The 21,513-nt window shown below is 35.4% G+C and overlaps 1 protein-coding gene across 12 annotated transcripts in view; it reads left to right on the forward strand.

Annotated features, from left to right (window-relative positions):
• Window positions 1-21,513, forward strand: part of BIRC6 (baculoviral IAP repeat containing 6) — a 230,257-nt gene that overhangs the window by 174,014 nt on the left and 34,730 nt on the right. For all 12 annotated transcript variants that reach the window (XR_012379690.1, XM_073897238.1, XM_073897243.1 and 9 more), the window contains one exon: window positions 13,667-13,877. Coding sequence is in view for 11 of the 12 variants with exons in the window: in XM_073897238.1 (XP_073753339.1) it covers window positions 13,667-13,877 (211 nt within the window). In the remaining variant the exon portion in view is untranslated. The remainder of the gene's footprint in view (window positions 1-13,666; window positions 13,878-21,513) is intronic.

The raw sequence follows: 21,513 nt of genomic DNA on the forward strand, positions 1-21,513 counted from the left end.
TTAGAAATCATTCTCGTGAGAGCTGAATTTTGTCCTGAATGCAGCTCCATGGAAAAGACCATCAGAGTGTGGTATAGACATAAAAACAATTAGCAAGAGATGAAGTGCTGTCCCAGTAATGCCCAATATGGCCAAGATAGACTCTTCTTTTTCTTCTTTTCTTGCTGCTTAACATCTTCTGCTATAGTAATGACAGAAGTACCCATTTTCTTGGTCTAGAAAAAAAAGAAAATTGTGAAACAAATCTCTAGGAAAGGTACCTTTGAACATGTAGAGAAATAGTAAATAAATTATATTTGTTTCGGTATGCATTTCTATTTTAGTTTAACATGATGGAAAATGATAGAAAATGAGTTATTTTAGTAGAACTCCAAATCTTTTATCATTCCAGCAGTTCAACAGAATAATAGGAAATTAATGAAAAGGCAAACATTAGCTTCTACCATTTATATATTCTTTTTTTTTTTAAAGATTTTATTTATTTATCTGACAGAGAGACAAGAGAAGGAACACAAGCAGGGGGAGTGGGAGAGGGAGAAGCAGGCTTCCTGTGGAGCAGGGAGCCTGACCTGAGCCGAAGGCCGATGCTTAACCAACTGAGCCACCCAGGCACCCCATTTATATATTATTCTCTATTTAGTAGCTATAAATTTATTTTCAAGTTTTTTATGTATATATAAGCTGACATATTTAATGTGAATTGCTGTCACTTTGTCTGATATGAATGTATAATCATCACATTTTAGACTAAATAATGAAGTTACTAAATGTCAGGGTTTTAAAATAATTAAGAGATGTGTTCCTTACCCTACACTGCATCAGGAATAAAGTGTTATCAGATATCCTGCTTAGTCTATAATAGTGATGAATGGATCTTTTTGTGGAGAGCTTCTGTTTGTACTCAGAGAAAAAGAAGTGAAGAAAACTTGGACAGGCTTCATATTGAAGATGGCAAATGTTTTCAATTCATCCAGAGGGATGGGTTTTCTCCATTAGTAATCCATGGTATATTTCACTGTAACTATTCCATATAAATTGATAGCTTCTGCCAGTAATAAGCCAAATGGTAAATGTGTTCCATTTTTGTCTTAGAATTATTTTTATACATGCTGAATGGTGCTTCATGGAAAAAATGCTAACGTTTATGATTATTTCTTATGAATTTTCTGTCTGATGAATCTTAAAACTTCTGTTTCTTTTATTTGAATATCCTTCTCTCTGTTGAAATAATTTCAAATACAGAAAGTGAGAATTTTATTCTTGTATCTAGTACTAGTTACTTTTTTCTTTTTAAGATTTTATTTATTTGAGGGAGAGAGAGCGTGCCAGCATGAGGGGCAGAGGGAGAGCGAGAAGCAAACTTCCACTGAGCAGGGAGCCCCATGCAGGGCTCGATCCCAGGACCCTGGGATCACGACCTGAGCTGAAGGCAGACACTTAACTGACTGAACCACCCAGGCGCCGCTAGTTGCTACTTTTAAATTAGTAAATTATCTTCTGGGAATAATTATAGTATTATCACACGTCTGTATCCTTAGTTGTTGAAAATTCCAAGGTATTTTTCAGGTATTGCATAATTCAGCAACCAGGGAACATCAGAGTATCAGGATGGTAGTGACTTTGCTTGCATAGTAGGAAGCAGTAACACTGAACATGCACTTGGTACTTCCTGAATAAAGAAGGAGCTGTAAGCTACCCTTGCAGATATAGCATTGCATAACAGTGTTGTGCCCCCTGATCTTTCTTTGTCAGCTGGTCACATTTAATCCTGTAATAACAGTGAAGTGTGCATGTAGAAAGAAGCAAAGTATAAAGACACCTAAGGGTTTTCTGATGCAGCTCTTCAGGGCAAAAAGAGGATTAAAAAATTCAAGATTGAAACAGTTGCTCTGTTTTGTATTCTAACAGGCAGGTTTTCTTCGTTTGTTACATTTACTGACTCCTTTTGTTCACTGAACACCCAGCCATGTTAGTTTAAAAGTACGTAACTAAAAAAGAGAACATAAATTAGCTTCTCCTTAGTTTTCCAAATTCTCTCTGGCTGTATTCAGAAATAAATCTTCTTAAAAAAATAAAACAACAGGGATGCCTGGGTGGCTCAGTCGGTTAAGCATCTGCTGTCGGCTCAGGTCATGATCCCAGAGTCCTGGGATCGAGCCCCACATCAGGCTCCTTGCTCCGTGGGGAACCTGCTTCTCCCTCTGCCTGCCACTCCCCCTGCTTGTGCTCTCTCTCTCTCTGACAAATAAATAAATAAAAATCTTTTAAAAAAACACAAATAATGCAAAATTAGATTGGTAACCATGTTGCAGGTTCCAGACAAGTGTTGCTTCACAGACCCGTTAATATCTCTTAGAATTTGACCTTATTTTTTTTTAAAGATTTTATTTATTTATTTGAGAGAGAGAATGAGATAGAGAGAGAGAGAGCACGAGAGGGAAGAGGGTCAGAGGGAGAAGCAGACTCCCTGCTGAGCAGGGAGCCCGATGCGGGACTCGATCCCGGGACTCCAGGATCATGACCTGAGCCGAGGGCAGTTGCTTAACCAACTGAGCCACCCAGGCACCCTTAAAATGAACTCACTTGTTTATGTAACTAGTTGTTAGGAAAAATGCATACATGACAAAACCTTGACATTTTAAGTGCAAAATGCATAAGAAATGATACAGTAATGAAATTTATTTAAAGTTCTTTATAGGGGCGCCTGGGTGGCTCAGATGGTTAAGCATCTGCCTTCGGCTCAGGTCATGATCCTAGGGGTCCTGGGATTGAGCCCCACATCGGGCTCCCTGCTGAGCGGGGAGCCTGCTTCTCCCTCTCCCTCTGCCTCTGCCTGCCATGCCCCCCCCCCCCGCTTGTACTCTCTCTCCCTCTCTCTCTGTCAAAGAAATAAATCTAAAAAAAAATAAAAGTTCTTTATAAATCAGACCCAGAGTTTTATGGCTCACACTGTTCGGGCTTTTCTTAGTCTCATTGTCCATTGTTTATTGCCCTGTCTCCGTAGCTTTTGCTTCCATTCCTTTAATGAAGAGAATATATTTTAGTTTCATAATTTAAGATTCCCAGTTGGCCCTTCCTACTGCTAACTTAATTGAATGAAATAAATGCCGTTTGAATAAAAGGAAATACCATGTTTCTTTTACTTAAAAGAGTTGTTTTATTTTCTCTATGCCCATTTATTTTTATATTAAAAAAATTCAGCTGTCAATCATACAGTGCTTGCAAACTTGTCATATCTTTTCCCCCAACACCTCTTTATTAAGTTTTAGTTTGCCAGGCTGTCCTCAGCATTATTTTTATAATGGACAGATACTTCTCATTTTGTGCTTTTTCCTGTTTTTCTTGATAACCTATAACCATTTACTTTTTGAAAATCAGTGTGTCTTAGATTAGTTATATTCTTGTATAATGTTATCTAAAATACTATAATTTTATGTAGTTTAGTTATTTAATATACTTTATTTTTTTAAAGCAGTTGTAGGTTTACAGAGTTCCCACATACTCCCTCTCTCTTCTACTCCTAGTATCCCGTTACTTACATCTTTAATTAGTGTTACAATTGATGAAATAATAGTGATATATTATTTTTAACTAAAGACAGTAGTTTACATATAATTTCACTCTGTTTTGTACAGTTCTGTGGGTTTTGACAAATGCATAGTGTCATGCATTCCACCATTATAGTATCACACAAAATAGATTCACTGCCCTAAGAAACTCCCTGTGCTCTGCCTATTCATCCCAACCTCCCTCTCACCCTCCTGAAACCTCTAGTAACCACTGATCTTTTTACAGGCTCCAGTTTTTCCTTTTCCAGAATGTCATATAGTTGGAATCATACAGTATATAACCTTTTCAAATTGGCTTCTTTCACTAAGTAGTTTTTTCACTAAGCAGTATGTATTTGAGGTTCCTCCATTTTGTGGCTTGATAGCTTGGATATTCAATAGTTTACTTACACATTCACCTTTTGAAGGGCATCTTCGTTGTTTCTGGGTTTTGGCAGTTATGAATAAAACTGCTGTAAACCTTCATGCATGGATTTTTGTTACAATTTTTTTTCCATTGATCTATTTGTCTATTCTTTTGCCAATACTACATTATCTTGATATCGTAACTTTATACTAAGTCTTAAATTCTGGTTGTAGCCGTCCTTTGACTTTTTATTGTCTTGGCTATTCTGAGTATTTTGCCTTTCTGTGTAAATTTTAGAATCAGTTGGTTGATATCCACAAAATAACTTACTGGGGTTTTTATTGGGATGATTTGTGCTTTGTTCTGTTTCTCTTTGTATGTTATAGGAAGCAGGTTGGGAAAAATAAAACATTGTGCAGTACTTTATTAAATGAGTTTATAAAATAGTACAAATGGAAATTTTGGGATAACTGGCTACATGTATATCAATATAAATTCTAATGTTTCAGATATTTAAATGTAGAAATGGAAGCTATTTATAATTTTAATGGAAGAGGGAGGGTTTTTCTGAAGCTTCATTCTTTTGCTGATCCCAAGTTGAAAGAGGCTGTATAAGTTGTCTTCCTTCTCCTGTGCTATAGCCAGCCAGTTGAACTCCCTAGATAAAATCATTATTACTGATTTCTTATATATTTATAGATGTCCTGTGTGTATTTACATAATATATGTAACAGGTAAATATGAATACATCTCCTTATCTTTTTTGTTGTTGTTTTGTGTTATATTTTACCCAAATGGCAGTATACCATACGAGTACATTTCTATTCCTTCCTTCTTGCTCCCGCCCTCCCCCTGCCTTACATGCTCTGGAATTTGCTCCAGTGCATCATAAAGCTCATCTTCATTTTTAGGAGCACACAACTGATATTTAGTAATTAAGTCATCTCCATACTGATAAGCACAAATTGATTTCCTTTGATGTTCTAAAGAATGCTGTGGTGACTAATTTTGGTGACCTTGATAATTTTATCTTTAGGATTAATTTTTAGAGTTACTAGAACTGGTGATTGAAATTGTGTGTCAGTTTGTTATTTTGCCAGATTATAACTTGTCCTCTATAGATGTTAGTCAGTAATGTTTGATACCTTCATAAAAGTTTGATACCAATTTCCTTCCTTCCTTTTATCTATCTATACATGCATACAGACATACATAAATTTTACACATATATGCACATTTCTGTACCAGTTGTGAGACATATGTTGCAGACATTATAGCTTTATTACCCCTAAGAGTTTTAGAATTTATTTCCTAAAAGACAAAGGCAATTTACTACATAACCACATTACAGTAATCAGAATATAGAAAATTAACATTGATCTAATACAGCCATCTAATCATCTAATTCGCAGATATTCATATTTCATCTCTTTTCTCAATCATGTCCTCTATAGCAAAGAAAAAATTGCTTTTTGTCCAACAAAGAATCTAGGATCACGTGTTACATATGTTCCTCTTTCATTTCCTTTAATCTGGAACATTTCTCAGACTTCTTGCCTTTAATGACTATGACAATTTAATAAAATCTTTTATCATAGAAAAGTTTGAAATCTGTAAAACTAGTGATTGTAGCATAATGAACCTCCATGAGCTCCATCACTCAGCTTCATCAGTGATTAACACTTGGCTCTGCTTCCATTTATATCTTTATTCTTTTCAAACACACACATATATACACATAGTAGCTTATTTTAAGGCAAATCTAAGACATCATTTTGTGCATGCCATGAGTAACTTAAGCAATGCCTAAAAACACAAAGGAGAAAGTAAAGATAGATTACCTCATGTACCACCCTCCAGAAATAACAAACAGTAGCATTTATTTATTTATTATTATTTTTTTAAAGATTTCATTTATTTATTTGACAGAGGGAACACAAGTGGGGGAGTGGGAGAGGGAGAAGCAGGCTTCCTGCGGAGCAGGGAGCCCAATGTGCACCTCGGGGCTTCATCCCAGGACCCTGGGATCATGACCTGGGCGAAGGCAGATGCTTAACGACTGAGCCACCTAGGCGCTCCCAAATAGTAGCATCTACTAATTGTATGTGTATTGCTAGAAGTATGAACAGGTATCTAGATTGGTGATAGAAGATAAAAGTATGGAGATATTTGGAACTTAAACAGCTTAGCCATTTCTACCAAAATGGAGAGAAGAGACAAGGCTAGTGTTGGGACATGAGAGTTTATTAGCTAAGCCCTTACAGCTTTTATGTAGGCTGAAACGAATAGAAATTTTAAGTAGAAATGTTTTTGCCAGTCACAGCTATTGAGCCAAACAGGCAGATGCTTAACCATCTGAGCCACCCAGGCGCCCCTATAAAGAACTTTAAATAAATTTCATTACTGTATCATTTCTTATGCATTTTGCACTTAAAATGTCAAGGTTTTGTCATGTATGCATTTTTCCTAACAACTAGTTACATAAACAAGTGCGTTCATTTTAAGGTCAAATTCTAAGAGATATTAACGTCTGTGAAGCAACACTTGTCTGGAACCTGCAACATGGTTACCAATCTAATTTTGCATTATTTGTGTTTTTTTATTTTTTTAAAAGATTTTTATTTATTTATTTGTCAGAGAGAGAGAGAGCACAAGCAGGGGGAGTGGCAGGCAGAGGGAGAAGCAGGTTCCCCACGGAGCAAGGAGCCTGATGTGGGGCTCGATCCCAGGACCCTGGGATCATGACCTGAGCCGACAGCAGATGCTTAACCGACTGAGCCACCCAGGCATCCCTGTTGTTTTATTTTTTTTAAGAAGATTTATTTCTGAATACAGCCAGAGAGAATTTGGAAAACTAAGGAGAAGCTAATTTATGTTCTCTTTTTTAGTTACGTACTTTTAAACTAACATGGCTGGGTGTTCAGTGAACAAAAGGAGTCAGTAAATGTAACAAACGAAGAAAACCTGCCTGTTAGAATACAAAACAGAGCAACTGTTTCAATCTTGAATTTTTTAATCCTCTTTTTGCCCTGAAGAGCTGCATCAGAAAACCCTTAGGTGTCTTTATACTTTGCTTCTTTCTACATGCACACTTCACTGTTATTACAGGATTAAATGTGACCAGCTGACAAAGAAAGATCAGGGGGCACAACACTATTATGCAATGCTATATCTGCAAGGGTAGCTTACAGCTCCTTTATTCAGGAAGTACTTTTGTTGGGATTTCTGCCTTTAGGGATTTCATTAGTCAGAGTATCATTGTAGATTTTTGTTTGTTTCTTTTTTGTTACTTTGTCCTGACAAGCAGTTTGAAAAGGCAAGCATTTGGTCAGTTAATATCTGTAAGATATTTTTCTGCTTTCTACAGAGAGAGCGTAGGAGTGGTTACATGAAGCTGGCAATGGGAGGAAAGAGGCAAGGAAAAAGGAAAAATGTTTGGGATGATAGAAATATTCTGTATCTTCATTTGGGCAGTGATTACACAGGAATGTTTATTGTCATAAGTCATTAAAGGCACATTTGAAATTAGTTCATTTTATTGATTATGCCTTAATAGATTTTAAAACTTATAAATATCTGGAAATGATTTCATGGTTTTCCTTGTGTTACTTACAGAGTTTTTTTTTGTAACAAAGTGACAATTAGAAAATCCTGGCACTTGGGGCCCCTGGCTGGCTCAGTCAGTGGCGTGCGCAACTCTTGGTTTCGGGGTTGTGATTCAGGCTCCACATTGGGTGTAGAGATTACTTAAAAATAAAATCTAAAAAAGAAAAAGAAAACCCTGAGAATTAAAATAAAGAGCTCAGTTTTTCATTTTACCATGTGAATGCAGTAGAAAGCTAAATTTGAGACCATGTTTTAAAAATATGTTGAAAAAAATGTTAAGGTTATGAATAATACAGTATTAAAGCTTAAAGGCAACTAGCATTTTTTAGTGTGCTTTAAGGAAACTGTTAGGATGAATTTAAGGCGATATTAATTTTTCCCCATGCATAAAGTACTTTTTCCTCTCTGTGTTAGCAAATCATGCTAGTGCTTTTCTCTGAAATTGTGACTTTTGAGTGGCATTATATTCTAGTGCTTAAGGGTGTAGACTTCAGGGCTGGATCACCTGCTTGTGCATCCTGTCCTCTCCACTTCACTGATTATGCAGCCTTGAGCAAGTTCTTCATCCTTTCTGTGCTTTACGTTACTCATGTGGAAAATGAAGATAGTATTTACCTCATGGAATTGTCAGAATTGAGTAAATTAATAGATGTAAAATGCTTAGAACAGTTCCTGCCAGGCGTGTGTGCTCCCAGTGTTATCTGCTCTTACTGTTACCATAATCACTCTTTACATTTGAGACAGTAGTGTTCTCTTTAGAAGTGTCTGGTTTTCTTTGTTTTTAAAGCATCATGATTATTCCCTTAATGTATAAATTTATTTTCTTGTAAAGCAGAAGCAGCAGGAAAATAGTATTAGACTAGAAGTCCAGACTTTTCAGTTCTTATCTAAGTCCTTTTTTGGGTGCTTAGGAAACAAATTTTAGTGCTTTGGTGTTAGTTACCTATAATAAAAGGCATTATTAAAAGTTTTATAGTAATACCAATTAAGTACCACTAATTACTAGTCCTAATTAATATCGCATTTAGATTTATATCTAAATTCATATAAATTTTACGTGAAGCCACCTTTAGAGGGAGATTACTTCTAGAGTTAGTTTCTGGTTTCAGTGATTTATTGATAATGTAATCAGAATCATTTCCTGTATTATTTAGTTGTCTTTCAGTTTTAGAAAGGAAAATGACTACACTGCTTATAACTGCTGTTATCCTTTGGGGATTAGTAATCAGTGTACTGTGATTTATATTTTTATTCTTTTTTTTTTAAGATTTTATTTATTTATTTGACAGAGACATAGCGAGAGAGGGAACACAAGCGGGAGGAGTGGGAGGGGGAGAAGCAGGCTTCCCGCAGAGCAGGAGGCAGACTCTCAACAACTGAGTCACCCAGGCACCCCTATACCTTTATTCTTAAAAATTGATCAGTGAGAAGCTAATGTTATGCCATTTGGAGATGTGTTTTTTCATTTTCTTTAAAATTTCTTTCCTGGGCGCCTGGGTGGCTCATTTGGTTAAGCGACTGCCTTCAGCTCAGGTCATGATCCTGGAGTCCTGCATCGGGCTCCCTGCTCAGCAGTGAGTCAGCTTCTCCCTCGGACCCTCCCCCCTCTCATGCTCTCTCTCTCTCTCTCTCTCTCTCTCTCTCAAATAAATTAAATCTTAAAAAAAAATAAAATAAAATTTCTTTCCTTTGTCAAATTATTTCTTCATATTCTTTGGATCAAATTATTTATATGTCAGAACATCTTAGGTTTAATTTAACAGGGTTATTGTCTTTTAATAAAAACACAATGTTGCCTTGGGGCGCCTGGGTGGCTCAGTCGGTTAAACATCTGCCTTCGGCTCAGGTCATGGTCCCAGGGTCCTGGGATGGAGCCCCCGCATCGGGCTCTCTGCCCAGGGGGGAGCCTGCTTCTCCCCCTCCTCTGCAGCTCTCTCTGCTTTTCCCTTGCTTGTGCGCTCTCTCTCTCTCTCTGTGTCAAAGAAACAAAATCTTAAAAAAAAAAAACCCACACACACAGTGTTGCCTCAATTATTTTGTTTCTGAGGACAAAATTAGTTTTTATTTTTAATCCTGTTGATTATCCTGGCAAAGTGTCTTGTTATGAAACCCCTAATAAGACAGTTTTTGTATATATATAATAAGCTCCTCTCACTTTAATGTTTGGAGTCACTTTAATATGTAGTTTATCATATAATTTATTTTATTGCTTCTCTAATGTGAGATTATATGTTATTAATTACTTACATTATAAAAAGGCATGCTTTGTTGTATTAGGTTTAATTTTTCAAACGGTAGAGTCTTGCAGAGCAGTGGAAGGTGGATTATATGGAAGTAATAATGTAATATGGAGCATAAATTGCATTCATAGAATTCTGTTCAAAAGAATGTTAGAAAAACACCAAATCCTGAGGAAAGTCTGTAAGTATACATTACTTAATAACGTTGGGAGACTGGGGCACCTGGGAGGTGCTCAGGCAGTTAAGCATTCAACTGTTGATTTCACCTCAGGTCATGATCTCAGGGTTGTGCTGGGCATGGAGCCTGCTTAAGATTCTCACTCTCTCCTGCCCTCCCCCTCTAAAAAATAATAAAACAACATTAGAAAACAAAGATTTTATTTATTCATTTGAGAGAGAGAGCGAGCAAGCGAGCATGAGCAGGGAGGGGGTCGGGGAAAACAGACTTCCAGCTGAGTGGGGAGCTGGATGTGGGGCTTGATCCCAGGACTCCGGGATCATGACCTGACCCAAAGGTAGACACTTAACTGACTTGAGTCACCCAGGAGCCCCTCAAATAAATAAATCTTAAAAAAAAAAAAAAGTTCAAACTGACGTCTGATAAAAAGTAATTCACCCTAATGTTGCCCCCCCAGCCTTAGTCCTTCTCTCTACATGAAAATGCCATTACTAGTTTATGATTAATATCTCAGTATTCTATATTTAGCTATACAAGTATATCCAATACATGTATATATCACTGGTTTTGAAATAAACCTGAAGCAAAGTATTCATGCTGTTTTGAATATAGTCTAGAGATTGTTTCTTTAACTCTATGTGGTACCTACAACTCCCAGAGAAAGACCCATCTCTCTGGGTAGAGCCCATATACCCACTTATTTTTCATGGTTTGTATATGTAAACAGAATCTACGGAATTTATCTTTTGAAGATGGCATTATCCAGGAGAACTTTTGGTATGATGGAAACATTCTGTATCTGTGCTGTCCAGAATGGACTCATGTGACTGTTGACCGCCTGAAAAGTGGCTAGTACAATCAAAGAACAGAATTTTTAATTCTTTTGTATTTTAATTAAATTTAAATAGCTGTGTGACCAGTGATTACTGTATTGGACAACTCAGGAGGCATCATGGTATAACGAAAAAGGTCTAGAGTTAGATATACCTCAGGGTCAGTGTTGGTCTTGCTATATTCTATTTAGCTGCTTGTATAATTTACTAAATCTTAGTTTCTCATACACACAGTAGGGCCATAATTCCCTCTCCACAGAGTTACACACACGCAGAAATAAAAATTGTCTTAGAAAAAGGATTAGATGTATATATACCAAAGTGATATGCCTGGTGAAGGAGTCGAGTAGGAAAGAAATGGTCAAAATAGATTGTAGCCTTGGGGTGCTTGGCTGGCTTAGTTGGTAGAATATGCAACTCTTGATCTCTGCGCTGTGAGTTCGAGCCCCACGTTGTGTGTATAGCTTACTTTTAAAAAAAATTAAAATTTAAAAAAAAATAGACTTATTTATCAGGAATGTTTTATGATTTGTCAAGATAATCAGTGTAAGATGTTACTCATGTATATAACAGTAATGTTTAGAAATTCATCTTTTCCTCTAATATTCCTACATAGTTCCCCAGTCATAAAAAATATATTTGAGTCTCTTTACATAAATGTCATCTTTATGTATTATTTTGCAAACTTTTTCACTCAGATATAGATCTACTATATTCTTTTTAAATGCTACATAGGAAAGAATCATGTGAATGTTATTGTGTATTTAACCCTTTAATTTATTGCCCTTCAGGTGCTTCCAACTTCCAGTATTAAAAACAGTATTATATATTTTTTTTATTTTATCTTTTTTTAAGTAGGCTCCATGCCCAACATGGGGCTTGAACTCCGACCCTGAGATTGAATCACATGCTCAAAAATAAAAATCTTTTAAAAAAGAAGAGTCGCATGCTGTATTGAGTGAGCCAGCCAGGTGCCCCTAAAAACAGTATTATATTGTGTTTTATAGGTGTATAGTAACAAGTGATATTGCTAGGTCATAGAATATGGGCATTAAATAATGCCAGATTGGTTATCAAGTTTCATATCTACCTGTTTATATAAGTCTGGCTTTCTCATATCACAAGTATTAATGTCAGGTTTTATGCCTGTTGATTAGTAACTTTGGGGTTTAACGTGTTTTCTGGAAAAGTGGAGTGTACTATGTTATACTATAAAATTATAGTAAGTAGGAATATTAGGTCATGGGTTGGAAAAGAGGCTTTAAACATAACCAAGTATGTATGAAAATTTTATATATGATTAAAATGGAGGGTAAAATTTTAAATACAGCAAGATTGAGCAGTCATACTTTTCTACCCCTGTCCTCTGTATCACTGTTGGAAGGTGTGAAATGAACCCCTACTCCTCCATCACTTCAAACAGCCCTTCCTGTTTGTCAGACCATCACAACTAATTTTAGTAAGTTTTAATCAGTTGCCACATAGGGTTCAAGAATCCTGTGCCTCACCCCCCCATACTCTAATCCCAGCATAGGTCTGTGGGCAGTGAAGCAGTTCTTGCCTCCCTCCAGTAGGTACTCCCCCAATTCTCCCTACTCCCCCAATTCTCCTTCCCCTTTTCAATCTTTTGTGTAGCAGTCAGAGTACCTATTAGCATCTGAAAAAATTTTTTACTCATTTTTCTTCTCTTTTCTTCACTGCTGTATTCTCATCCTGTCCAGCAGCACGTTTTCCGTAAATATTTATGGAGTAACTTTATTCAATAACCGGTATTAGAAAAAAGTTGTTAGGGGCACCTGGCTGGCTCAGTTGATAGAGCATGTGATTCTTATCTCAGAGTCATGAGTTCAAACCCCATGCTGGGCGTAGAGCTAAAAGAAAAAAAAAGAAAGAAAAAAAGTTGTTAGCTCTTTTCACAAAAGTAAATTACCGTTGTAAAAAACCCACAAAACCTTGAACAAAACAACTTATAAAAGCCTTAGAAGTAGTATATGTTCTTAGAGTAGGTAATTCATTCTCAGATGCATGTAGTTTTATGAAAACATTTCATTTGAACTAATAATTAAAAGTAAACTTTTCTAACAAGTTGATCTATTGAATTATATACCTTTGATAAACGGTGATCATATTTTATTTTACCTAAGCTACCGTGGTTCTGTCATTTCAATTTAATTTTGAAAATAAAATTCCACTTCATTAATAATGAATTTTTGCCGTAAATTATGTGGGCTATTTAGTCATTTTTATGTGTAAAATAACTAGTTACTTAATTTTCTTCCTCTCCCCAACCATTTGCCTTAGTCATTTTTGTCCCCTTGAAGTGCCTATTATACATTGAACAGTGGTGCTTCATAAACATCTGCATTAGTTTATTTACCAAGTAATCAGTTAATCTTAAGATCTGAGTAGAGGGGTGCCTGGGTGGCTCAGTCAGTTGAGCATCTGACTCTTGGTTTCAGCTGGGGACATGATCTCTGGGATTGAGACCCACGTCGGGCTCTCACTCAGTGGGGAGTTTGCTTGAGGATTCTCTCCCTCTCCCCCTGCTCACTCAGTCACTCTTTTTCTCTCAAATAAATGAATCTTAAAAAAAAAAAAGATCTGAGTAGAAACAGGGCACCTGGGTGGCTCACTCAGTTAAGTGTCTGACTTGATTTCAGCTCAGGTCATGATCTCACGGTCGTGAGATCAAGCTGCATATCAGGCTCCACATTCAATGCGGCGTCTGCTCAAGATTCTCCCTCTGCCCCTTCCCGCTGCTCGCATGTGCGCATTCGCTCTCAAAATAAATAAAATACATCTTTAAAAGAAAAAGATCTGAGTAGAAGTTACATAGCTGTGGACTGACTTTTATATTGAACATGTTCTCATTTTATGCTTTCCCCTTCTTATAGTTCTTGACATGGCGAGACATGTGCCACTCTATCGAGCTCTGCTGGAATTGCTCCGGGCCATTGCTTCCTGTACATCCATGGTGCCCCTACTGTTGCCTCTTTCTACAGAGAATGGTGAAGAGGAAGAAGAACAGTCAGAATGTCAAACTTCTGTCGGTACATTATTAGCCAAAATGAAGACCTGTGTTGATACCTACACCAACCGTTTAAGGTAGTATACTTGGTTCATTTCTCTTCATTGTGCATCTAATTGTCTTTTTTAAATAGCTTTGTGGTTTTTTTTAAATGACAGATGTTAATTAAACACACATGCATACAAGCAAGACCTAAAACTACAAAGAAAAAGTATCCACCATATCCTGCACTCAAACATTTATTCACGTTGACTTATCAGACTTCTCCTTGTGTAGTCTTGCAGCTATAGGTATGGAGTTTATCTTAAATTCTGTCATATTGTACCTGTTAAACAGATGGATGCTAGTTTTAGTCAGTATTGGGTCCAAAGACACCTTTTAGTGCTAGTAAATACATACTGGCAGATGTTGTTCTTAATACTTCCAATTACGCATTGTATGTAGACACTTATTGGACATTTGGGTTATTTTCAGTTTATAACCTCATACATACATCTTCTGAGACTTGTAGAAATCACACAGTAGATTCATAGAATTGTTGGGTTTATGGATTACTTCTGTTTTATTGTGATACATGTTATTACACATGCTGTAATCCTTTTTAGAAGTGAGAGGATTCAATATTTGTTGTAGTTATAACAAAGTTAGTATTTATCTTCTTGGTAAATTTAATTGTTTACTTAATTTTTGGCTTAAGTTTATACCTCATTAGATCCAGATGTTAACAAAAACTCTTTAAGAAACGTAGTAAACCTTTTTCTTTCTCTTAGCAGAATCTGTTCAGTGGTTGTCGTTTTATGTAAATTATGATTTTTAAGGCATTTATACTGCCAGTGGAAATTTATTCTTTTGTCAGTGGTTTTTTGAGTCAGTTAATGTTCTTTACCATCTTTACAATATATTTGTTCTACCTATTCTCACTTATTTTTTTAAGATACTAAAATTTGAGAAACAGTATACATCAAATGATGGCAGAGAATTGTCACTGAAAGAACAGTTTTTTTCAGGGAGAAATCAGCTGCTGCGATAATCCTGACTCTCTTAGTTTATTGCTCACTATCACTTTAAAAGCTGGTGGCTTACTGCCAGGCAGTTAAGAATTGTAAATTGGATAAGAGATTAAAGAAGAGCCAGTTGGTAGAAATGAAAAGCTGTAGCTTCATACTACTCTTTTACCAGGGAAGGAAAATGTAAAGGTATATAATTTTTGATGGTTAGATTGTTTATGTTGTAGAGAAGAGAACATTATATATGGTCCCATCCTTCATAGTGGCAAAAATCTAACTGGTAATATAGGCAGCCAGCAATAGTGTCCTATCAAAATTGAACTGAAGGTCTAATTTTCTAATTGAGCTAATGTCTCATTGAGGAACATCTAATTTAACATCCCATCTCTACCCTCGCCATCTCTGTTCCTTATTGTACAATAAACATACAGTTCTTGACAAAGCAATTAATATAAAATATACAGTGCTTTGAAATTCCCTTGTATATTTTTAGGGGAATCTTGCCCTGTGTTTCTGTACCTCATCTTTCTGTGTTTTGAGGTGTATTGTACTAGCTGCAATATAACAAAATTGAAAATTTTTGAAACCTTGAGTGTTTTTTCTCAGGAGCAATTTTATTTCTTAGATGAAAAAATTGTGTGAAGATTTGGAATGTAGCTGTAATTATCACTTTCATTAAAAATAATATCACAAATTTATGGTGGTATAAATGTGAAAATAAGACCATTAAAATAAGAACTGTTTATATTACATATTTCCTTAAGCTACAATTTCTATTGGATCCTACAAAAATGGAGTTATAGTGTGTTGAATTCTAAGGTAATTATGGAGGATGCTTATTGCAGCAAACAGAATTTGTATACTTAAAGCATCTTTTTTGTTGCTTTTCTTAAGTTAATATATTTCCTGTTTCTATAACATACATAGTATTATTTTTTAAAAGTAAACTTGAGGGGCGCCTGGGTGGCTCAGTCATTAAGCGTCCGCCTTTGGCTCAGGTCATGATCCCTGGGTCCTGGGATCGAGCCCCGCATCGGGCTCCCTGCTTGGCAGGAGGCCTGTTTCTCCCTCTCCCACTCCCCCTGCTTGTGTTCCTGCTCTCGCCTCTCTGTCAAATAAATAAATAAAATCTTTTAAAAAAATAAAAGTAAACTTGACTTATGTATAAAATGTATTGATGATTCACTATAAAAATATAATTTCAGTTAAAGGATAACTGAGTTTCATTTTGGAGCTTTTTGTTTTTCTACTTTTTCTACTGGAATTCTTTCCTTCTTCAATAAGAAAAATGGCACTTCACACCTCTAAAGTCTGTACCAGTGAAACATACATGTAAGGATCATAATGACTGTTCAGAGTTCATTTTATTTACATTATCTTATCTTAATGGTGACTCTGTACAGTAACTATCTTTAATAACTGTTTTAGTGATGAAGAAACAATGCTAGTGAGTTTTACATTAGGATTTGATGAATATTCTCCTTAGGGTTGTTCATGATATCTATTATATTTTACAGCATCTGTTAGAAAAAAACCAGCAAAGACATACATGTTATAATATCCCTACTTGCCTTTTCAGGTTTAGTAGTACATTGAGGATTCATTTTCTACTTCACACAGAGAGGGGATAAAATCTATTCTCTTCCAACCTGTCAGGACTTACGATGTATTTCTTTTCATATTTTCATTATAATAGAACTCTAATAAGGTGAGCAGCATAGTCCAGTTTCCTTATAGAGTTTATACCCACAGAAATCGGCTAAGTTCAATTTTAACACCATTTGAAAGTATAAAACTTCCTCTCCCCCCACCTGCCTATCCCAGCCCAACATATTTTTTTTAAAAACCCATGATACTCTTGAGAAGATAATGGTCAAGGCAAATATGTTTTGTTCATTGATCACTTTTAGGATCTGTTCTGTTGCATTATCAGTGTTTGGAGATGTGGCTTTAAAGATAACATGTAGGTGTATCTCAGCTCAGAAAATTTTTACATTATTTTTGTCTCCGCTCTCAGTAAGAAATGTAAGGGTGAAAAAAGTACCTCTTTTTAGTATAGTTTTTCTTTTTTTTAAGTAAAGTAAGAGCAAGTACTTGTTTACTAATTATGTTTTTATAGTTTATTGCCTTTTTTTCCTCTTGTTAACTTCTCATTTGTTACGTTTTTTTAAAGCAAGCATACACAAAGGGCATGCAATTTTTTTCCCTTCAAATGAAATTTTTTCAGTATGTTTAGCCATTTCGTTATCTTAAATAAAAAATAGATTTGCTGTGTACTCTGCAAAAAAGGTATCTAGATTATGATTGTGGTTACATATAATGATTTTCATTGAAATTATTTCTTCTGTGTATATTTTTTATCTTCCTTTTATGGATGAGAAAAATGAGAGTGTTTTATCCCAGTACTGAAAAGAAGTTTACTCTCCTGCTGGGAATAACCTGATTGAGATTATTCTGTCCCAAGTGATTTTGATCTCAAAATTCAAAGAATGAAGGAAATTATATGAGTGAGCTGACTCTCTCCCAACCATGCTGGAAACCTATAAGAGCAAACAGAAAGATACTCTTAAGAAACTGAAAAGGCAGATCATTTACCTGGCTGTTACCTAATTTGTATGTTAGAAATTTGTGATTATATTTAGATAGGGGAGAGCTGGCCTGGTCACAAGAGCATGCCTGGTTTAAACATTTAACAGATGTTTATTGAACATTCATGGGAGCATAGCAAGAAAATTGGGTCCTTTTTCTAAGGGACTGACCGATAAATGGGGTTAACGATAACTTGATAGTTTTAATTTAATTACACAGTCCATGGCATATTAGAAGTATAAGACATTACTGAAGAATCAAACCTGATTTGGAGACCTACAGAATCAGTAGGAATTAGCTAAATGAAGTGGGGCAGTGGGCTGGTATACCAAACTGAGAATAATGTTAGCAGTGAAAGTATCACATATTCAGGGAAACCTAAAGAAATTTTGTATGACTGGATATAGTATATGGGTGGGAGATGAGGCTAGAGAGGAAAGCAGGAGCTCAAAGGTGAAAAGGAGTGTATTTAGAGTTACTTGCTCTTAAGTGTGGTGATGAGCTACTGAAAGGATTTCAGAGATCTAATCAGATTTTCATTACCCAACTTTCTATATACCCGAAGGCTCGAACAAGAATAACTGCTTAGAGGAAGAACTAGAGTTGTTGCCACGGTGGCACACCATGGGAATGCCTTTTATGCCTAGTAGTTCTGTAATTACTGAGTTTTTGCTATTGTGTGTATGAGATATAATTATAGATGCATGTATATATCAATGCACATACATGTATCTGAAAAGTAGCTTCTGAATTTTAATTTTTGAAATAATAGACTCTAAGGCATGTTTCAAATTTCCTTCAATTATAATTATACCTTAATAAAATGATTACCTCTTATGGATGAGGCTAGTTTGATGACTGGTGTAGGACTCTGATGAGGTTGATATTTGCTGGAAACCAGAACACTACTTAGGGAGTGAATGTAGTACTTCTGATTTATTATATTCCTCTTTTCTGGCTTAAAGTTGACCATTCCTTAGGTATTTGTTAAATATTTACTGTACAACTTGCATTGAGAGCCTCCTAAAGATGATTACTATTTTAAGTCTTCTTTTCATGATTCTTTATTTTTACTATCCACCACCTTTCCTAACCCGTCCTTTCAAGATTCACAATGTATAACTGCATAGAGCTAATTTGAGTCAAATGGGTTAACAGACGAACTGACTAATATTGCTGTGGACTGATTATTAGTAAGCATTTGGATTAAGATAAATCAGGAATAACATTCTTTTTAGAAGCACAAAAGAATAGGCAAAAGTGTATCACTTCAGAATAGAGAATTTTATATTCAACAATTTCCAGCTTTTGTCTGAAATAGACAAGATTAAAGGTAATTAGTCGTCAGGACTTTTTCAGGAATCAATTTTTTAAAATATAGATGACATGTTTTATACATTAGTTATATATCAGTTTGAAAGCAACTGTGTCTATGAGGTTAAATGTAATTTTCTACTTAGGCCATTTTCTTCCATGATCTATCACTTAAAACCTAAACAGTATTGGAGCATTTCAGGATGCTTTCATCAGGAAACTTTGTACTTTCTTGTTGTTCATTTGAAATTTTTTATAATAAACAAAAATGGGGAAATGGTTAATTAAACTATAAATATTGGTTCTATTTAACTTGCTTCAATAATATAGTTTATTACTTTATTTCAGAGACATTGTTCAAAAGCCACCTACTAGTGGACTTCCAAAATGATAAAAAGCTGCATTTCCTTTGCTTGTCCACGGCCATCCTAGGCACCTGTAAAAAACAGAGAGTTAAATATTTATGCACACAGGACTTATACTCGGAGTGGAATTAACTCCCTTGGTGATGGTTACATAGTTTCCGAACCATAAACACTCCCTCTTTCCCTTGTCCTCAGTGTACCAGTATTTAACCCTTTCTTTCTTGCCTAATGCAGAAAAAATTTCCTGGCTTCTTGTTTATTTTACCCACAAAGTCTTAATTTCTGGCTTTTTTCTTCAGTTTTATACTTTAATGATTTTTGTGTCTAATACTTACTAATTTTAGGCCTACAAGCAGTGGAAAGAAACAGTTCTGCAGGGACCCAAAGAGAGAGCTAGAGAGATGGTGAGAAAGCGCACTGAGAACGAGAGAGGGTATCAGATAGAATGCAAAGATGCATACAAGGTGTCAGCAGAGTTACCCACAGGCCAGAGACAGCCTATGATTAGTTGCTCATTGATGCATAAGTCCAGAGTCACTGCCACTTAATTTTGTACCAATTACAAGGGGTCAAAATCTGGTGAAAATGAATTTTCATAACTGTCAGATCGATGACTTAGGCAGAACACCAGAGTATTTCTTGCATTCCTTTTGTTCTGCCAGTTTGAAGTAATTTTGGTTAGTATAGTATTTGTGTTTTGGCCTCTGTGCTTTTATTGATTTCCTTTCTTTTTTCTTGAGAATTATAAAAACTGATTTAAATTGGGGGGTAAGTTATAAATATATAGTAACATAGAGTTGTATAAAAAATAAACGGAGGTAATATTATAACCTTAACTTCTATGTAGTACATATAGTTTCAAAAGTTCTTATATATTATTAGTTTTCCCTGATCAATGCTGTAGGCAAGAAAATATTTATTATTGTCATTTGACAGAGAATGAAACTACTACTTAAGACTTTAACATTAAAAACTTACCAGTAGGTTATAAATCTGGCATATAGCTCCCCAGTCTCTGATGCCTATGATCTTCATGATTAAAAACAAAAATTTTTATGAAGAAAGACAAGTTAATTGACCGTTACTCCAGATACACCATTGCTACCTCTGATCAGAATAGTTCATTGATCACTTAGGCTTTATGTGTATAGAATGGCTAGACTTGAGGATTAACTGGTTCTTGAAAAACACGTTGATCAAATGCCAAAATACAACTTATTCTATTATTTAAGTGATTAACAAACTCATAAAAAATTATAAATTGACTTTAGACTTCCATCTGTGAAGCATCACATAACAATATGAAATGATTATTCCTTATCGGATTACATTATATGAGCTTTATGTTTCAGGACAATGTCCACTGTCTTTATCTCAAACAATATTTCAAGCACTCTGAATTGTTGTGGAATTTGAAGTATCTTGCTAAGTAAGATTTAGTTTGTAACAAATCCTTCTGGGCACATCACAATAAGTAACCTGTCCCATATTATCTATAGGTGTTAGAGCTGTAAGGGGACTCTGTGGGATTCAGGTAGCTCGGATCCTTCTTTTTTATAAATGAGGAAAACAAGGTCCATAAATACTGTGATTTGTTCTAGGTCCTCTGATGCTTAATGGCAGAGCTGTGATAACTCATGTCTTCTATGTCCCAATCAGATATATTTATCCACTAAATTAAACTTAACTCCCAAGAACAATTCAGTCTATCCATCAGTGAATAATTAGAAATTGGGGAGGTGACTTGTTTCCGAGCTGGCTTTAGATATTTAGGCTATATAATTTTTTTTAATGTTGACAGTGAAGTAAAATTATTTTCTAGTTGAAAATTTTGCTTTTAATAATTATAAAACTGTATACAATAATGCAAATTCTACAGTTTTTCTGATATTTCCTTTGCTCTTCTTTTTTCATTACCCTGAAGAATTTTCAAGTCATGATAGGCCATTAAAAGGCAGCATATTTCATTAAGTATGCATAGCATTTGAGTTGTGCCTAAGTAGTAATTACTACATTACTTAAGTAAACCTCACCCTCACTGTTTTTTGGTCTCTCTAGTACATGAGCAGGAAGCAACTTTATATAATTATCACTTACATGAGGAGTGGGTCAGCCTTACCCATTTGATGTTTTTCTTGCTCAAAAGAATTAATAAAAAGCACTCCTGAAAATTTCTTGGTTATTGATGTGAAGATATGATCTCTTCAGCTTTTACATAACAGTCCTGGTGAAAATCAGTTTCTCCTGGCTATTCCAACCTGTGTTATCTCAACACAAAGTTAGATTATAGCCAAAGTAGTTTGGTTTCACTTTTGAATAAGTATGACACTTCATAACTTCCTTGGAGCAGGAACAAAGGCAATTATTTTATCTTTAATCTTCTATATGGACTTTTGCTGCTGGCAGATAATCCTATGTAGTATACTTAGTATTTGATA

The sequence above is a fragment of the Callorhinus ursinus genome, unplaced genomic scaffold (assembly GCF_003265705.2).
Source record: "Callorhinus ursinus isolate GAN/ISIS: 27379988/994484 unplaced genomic scaffold, GSC_fseal_2.0 scaffold10, whole genome shotgun sequence".
Lineage (NCBI taxonomy): Eukaryota > Metazoa > Chordata > Mammalia > Carnivora > Otariidae > Callorhinus > Callorhinus ursinus.